This window comes from Protobothrops mucrosquamatus, unplaced genomic scaffold (assembly GCF_001527695.2).
Source record: "Protobothrops mucrosquamatus isolate PMUCROS unplaced genomic scaffold, P.Mucros_1.0 scaffold1516, whole genome shotgun sequence".
NCBI lineage: Eukaryota > Metazoa > Chordata > Lepidosauria > Squamata > Viperidae > Protobothrops > Protobothrops mucrosquamatus.
In genome coordinates this window covers 115,513-120,272 of record NW_015387688.1, presented here as the reverse complement: position 1 = coordinate 120,272, position 4,760 = coordinate 115,513, and the positions used below count along the sequence as shown (strand labels likewise).

General features: G+C 47.8%; 1 protein-coding gene across 1 annotated transcript; it reads left to right on the top strand.

The window, feature by feature from the left end:
- Positions 1 to 515: 515 nt before the first annotated feature.
- NKX3-1 (NK3 homeobox 1) lies at positions 516 to 4,361 on the top strand. Its single transcript, XM_015822282.1, has 2 exons — positions 516 to 810; positions 3,423 to 4,361. The coding sequence occupies exons 1-2, from the start codon at positions 516 to 518 to the stop codon at positions 3,824 to 3,826; spliced, it is 699 nt and encodes a 232-aa protein (XP_015677768.1). The 3' UTR covers positions 3,827 to 4,361.
- Positions 4,362 to 4,760: the final 399 nt, after the last annotated feature.

The window sequence follows — 4,760 nt, the reverse complement described above, 5'->3', positions numbered from 1 at the left end:
TGAACTCCCGCCGTCCCAGTCCATCGGGATCCTGAAGTCCCACGCAACTGGAGGGCGCCCGCTTGGGGAAGGCCGGAGTAGGCAACCGAGAGGTTGGAGGGCGCTCGCCTTTCAGTACCAGGAGAAGCGCGCCCCTGAACCTCGCGAGTGCATTTCCTACAAACACTACTACGTATAGTAGCGCCGTCTCCAGGGTCCATCCCTTGCAAAGCATCTCGCGCAGGGAAAGAAGGAAGGAGGCAGGCAGGCCAGCAGGCAGGCAGGGAAGGAGGGAGGGAGGGACGCGCTGGCCCGGAGCGCACGGCGGAGGTCACCGGGGGCCCGGCTTGTTGGGTGGAGAAGCCCACGAGGCGTATCTCGGGCCCGGAGGCACCAATCCCCAGCGAGGAGGGCTCGCCGCCCCTCCGCCCAGCTACATAAGCGACCCTCCCGACGCGCGGGGAACCCTAAAGCGGACGAGCTTGCCAAACTTTGCGCGGAGAGCCCGGGCGCCCCTTTCCGCGCCAGCAAGGCTCATGCAGAGCGCGCAGCAGTGCCTTCCCCCCCGCGCTCGCCCGCCGCGGCTGCCGCTGCCGCTGCCCGCAGATGGGGCCGGGGGAGCCGCCGTGGGCCCCCCTTCCAAGCAACTGACTCCGTTTCTCATCCAGGACATTCTGCGCAAAGGCGACGCGCGGGAGACTTCCAGCGCGGAGCCGAAGGCAGGAAAGGCGACGCGCCCGCATCGTTCCCACGGAGCTTCTGCCGGGGAGACCAGCCCGAGCCGTCTCCTCCCACTCGGGGCCCCCCGAGCCCCCGAGACGGACGCGACAGGTAAGATGAACCCTGGGGTCCCTGCAAACGGCCGCGTCCTCACGACATCCTGAGCACGGCTCCTTCCACTCTGGATCCCTGCCTCTACTTCCCCCGCGGCCGGTTAAATGGGTGTCAAAAAAAGGAAAAAAAGGGGGGGAAACGGACCCCGAGAGCATCTTTTCCGACTAATCCTTGTGACCAAAAAGTATCACCTGTTAGGCCTTCTGAGTTTTTTTTGGTCATTCTGTTCCAACACAACCCAAAAACTCCGAAGGCATAACAGGTGATACATTGTGTTAGAATTTACTGCGTTGGCAGAGGTCACGCAGCAAAAACCATAAAGGAGCAGGTAACATGAAAATTCAGAGAATCCGGATACCCAAAATTTAGTGCCTCGGGCAAAAGTGGCTCCTATGTTGTATAAAACATCAGATAATAGAACAACAGAGTTGGAAGGGGCCTTGGAGGTCTTCTAGTCCAACCTCCACTTGAGCAGGACATCCCATACCATTCTAGACAAATGGCCGTCCAATGTCTCCTTTAATACGTCCAGTGTTGGAGCACCCACATCTTCTGGAGATAAGTTGTTCCACTGGTTAATTGTTCTCACTGACAGGAAATTTCTCCGTAGTTCCAGGTTGCTTCTCTCCTTGATTAGTTTCCATCTGTTGCTTCTTGTCCTGCCTTCTGGCACTTTGGAGAATAGGTTAACCCCCTCTTCTTTGTGGCAGCCCCTCAAATATTGGAACACTGCTATCATGTTACCCCTAGACCCCTAAATAAGAAATAGGGGAAGTTGAGTTCAAATCTTTTCAAGATTACTAGACAAGTTGAGGTGAATAGAATAGAATAGAATAGAATAGAATAGAATAGAATAGAATAGAATAGAATAGAATAGAGCTGGAAGGGACCTTGGAGGTCTTCTAGTCCAGCCCTCTGCTCAAGCAGGAGAACCTACACCCTCTCAGACAAGTGAATGTCCAGTCTTTTCTTAAAAACCTCCAGTGATGGAGCGCCCACAATTTTGGGGGGCAAGCTGTTCCACTTGTTGATTGTCCTCACTGTCAGGAAGTTTCTCCTTAGTTCCAGGTTGCTTCTCTCTTTGATCAGTTTCTCGCCCTTCCTTCTAGTGCTTTCGTGAACAACCTGACTCCCTCTGCCTTGTGGCAGCCCCTCAGATACTGGAATACTGCTATCATGTCTCCCCTATTTCTTCTTTTCCTTAGACTAGCCAAACCCAAGTCCCGCAGCCGTTCTTCGTGTGTTTTAGTCTCCAGGCCTTTGATCATCTTAGTAGCTCTTCTCTGAATTTTTTTCCAAACTCTCAACATCTTTTTTGTGATAAGGTGAGAGTATCTCAGTATCTCTTGTAGGGTTTGTATGTTGGGGATGATAAATATGTCCAGAAGAGCTATTGTGCTCTCTTTGGGGGAAAGGGTCCCATTATGAAGTGTTGCACTTGGAAGATTCATGCACAAATGTAAAGAATTCTCTGCATCAAAAATTACAGAGGTTTCATGTTCTTCTCATTGCTACTGTCTTGGCTGTTATTTGTACTTAATTTCTTTCTGGTACGGAGTTTTAATAGTTTTAGTTGCTTTTACGATTGTTGATTAAGGATGGTTTGAGATAGTCAGCTATATAAATTAAATACATATATACAGAGGTGATGGGAGAGAGGCCTGAGCCAATAGACTTCAAACTGCTTTTAAAGAAGAAACTGGACAGCCATTTGTCCGAAATGGTATAGGGTTTCCTGCCTGAGCAGGGGGTTGGAGTCGATGACCTCCAAGGTCCCTTCCAACTTTTATTATTATTATTATTATTATTATTATTATTATTATTATTATTATTATTATTATTATTATTATTATTATTATTATGTCAGTAATAATACCATTTTTTAAAACTACTATAGAAATGGGCTTATTCAAAGTACTTGAAGCATGTTGCAAAGATTTGTGCAATTTAGGATGTAAAATGCTTTGAACACGTGCCCATTTCCATGCGTTTTGAACCACTTCCAAATAGATGGTTCCTGATTTTCCCAATACAAAGGCAGTGGTTAGCTTCACAAATTGCACAAAGCTGTCATATGGTTTATTCAATTATGGTGTGGTATAATGTACGAAGGCAGTCATTATGGTTTGTTATCTATGGTTTATGTGGTGAATCAAACAATAGTGTTTCTTCATGGATTAGTATGGCTGGCTTTTCACTTTGCACTAGGCCAGGGGTAGGCAACTGTGGCTCTTTTATGACTCGTGGACTTCAACTCCCAGAATTCCTGAGCCAGTATGGCTCAGCTTGTAAACCTCTTCCCTTCCCCTCAGCATGGCTGGCTCAGGAATTCTGGGAGTTGAAGTCCACAAATCATAAAAGAGCCGAGGTTGCCTACCCCTGCACTAGGCCATAGCCTAACCATGGTTTGCTCAATAAAAAACCCTTTGAATGGGTTGCCCAACCTGCTAAATTAACCCAATGGTGTTATGGTACAGCTTGCAAGGTGCAACTCCAGTATCCATATGTTTGTGCCATCTTTTTGTCCTGAGTGAGGTCAGGTGAAATTGTCTGCCCTCTTTTGAAGAGCCGTTGCTGAAGTTGTATCCCTCTTTTTCCCTGCCTGCTAGATCCAGATGTCCATCAGCCGAACTGTGAGCGTCCCTCCAAATCCTTCCCGAGAGCCCCCAAACAGCTGAAGCGTTCACGGGCAGCCTTCTCCCACAGCCAGGTCATTGAACTGGAGAGGAAGTTCAGCCACCAGAAATACCTGTCTGCTCCTGAACGAGCTCACCTTGCCAAGAATCTGAAGCTCACCGAAACCCAAGTGAAGATCTGGTTCCAGAACAGAAGATATAAGACCAAGAGGAAGCAACTGGCATCTGAACTTGGAGAACTTGAGAAGAACTCACCTCTCCCAGTCTTCAGAGAGAACAATTTCTCTAGGGCTACCCTAGCACTTTCCGTCTGCCACACCTATCAGTACAATCCATATTTATGTTATCTGAATGGCTGGAGCCCAATCTTTTGGTAAATAACGTTGTCAATGACCCAGGTCTCTCAGGGATGTGTAGGTCCTCATCTGCTCCCTGCTAACTCTGCTACCACGAAACCGATTGCCCACGTAGACTTTGCAGAGAGATTTGGTCAACCTGTTTCCTCCTTCACTTCTGGGTCACTGCGGGGTGTCCTCTTCTCACTATCCAGGTTGAGGGATTGTCCAAAGAGCAATCATGAATGCAGTAGGGTGGTTCTCTCTATTTTCTCAATGCTAGGCAATCACGCACGCCCGTTAACATATCGTGAAAGAATTGTGGCATCCTGACAAAGGCATTGAAACAGGAAAGCCCAAAGTACCACTTCCCAGAATAAGCTAATAACTCTGGAGAATGATAATAACAAAGATACCAGGTTTCAGCTCTAGTTAGTTAGGCAGGATCAGACAACCTAGCAGTTATCAGTCTCAATGAAGGATAGTATTTGAAGCTCAGGGATGAAGTGAGGGGTCTGAGCTTGCTGGTTTTCTTGCAGGCGTTTCATTACCCAAACGAGGTGACACCATCAGTGCTAGTTATCAATCCTTTTCAGACCTTGAACCTCCACCTTAAATGCAATTTGGCCTATAAGGACCCACTTCCTTTTAAACTGAATCTTGTTCAGTGGATATGCTTTTCTAGAACACCATCTGAAAGAGTGACACGATGGCAGATAAATGGGTTGGAGAATGCTGACCGGGTTCTCAAGGGGTACAATGTAGTTAGCTTGATTTCAATATGGGGTACGTGTATAGGTATTTTTCAGGCTGTAGGCTGTCTTCCCATTGTGGCATCCATTACAGTCATCTGAAACCTCAGATGGGGCATCCCTGATTTCATGTATTGGATGAACCATTGTGATGTACAGGCCATGGTAGGTAGTCTCTTGTAAAATGTGAATCTAGACAATCGTGGTGTACTCAAAAAACGATG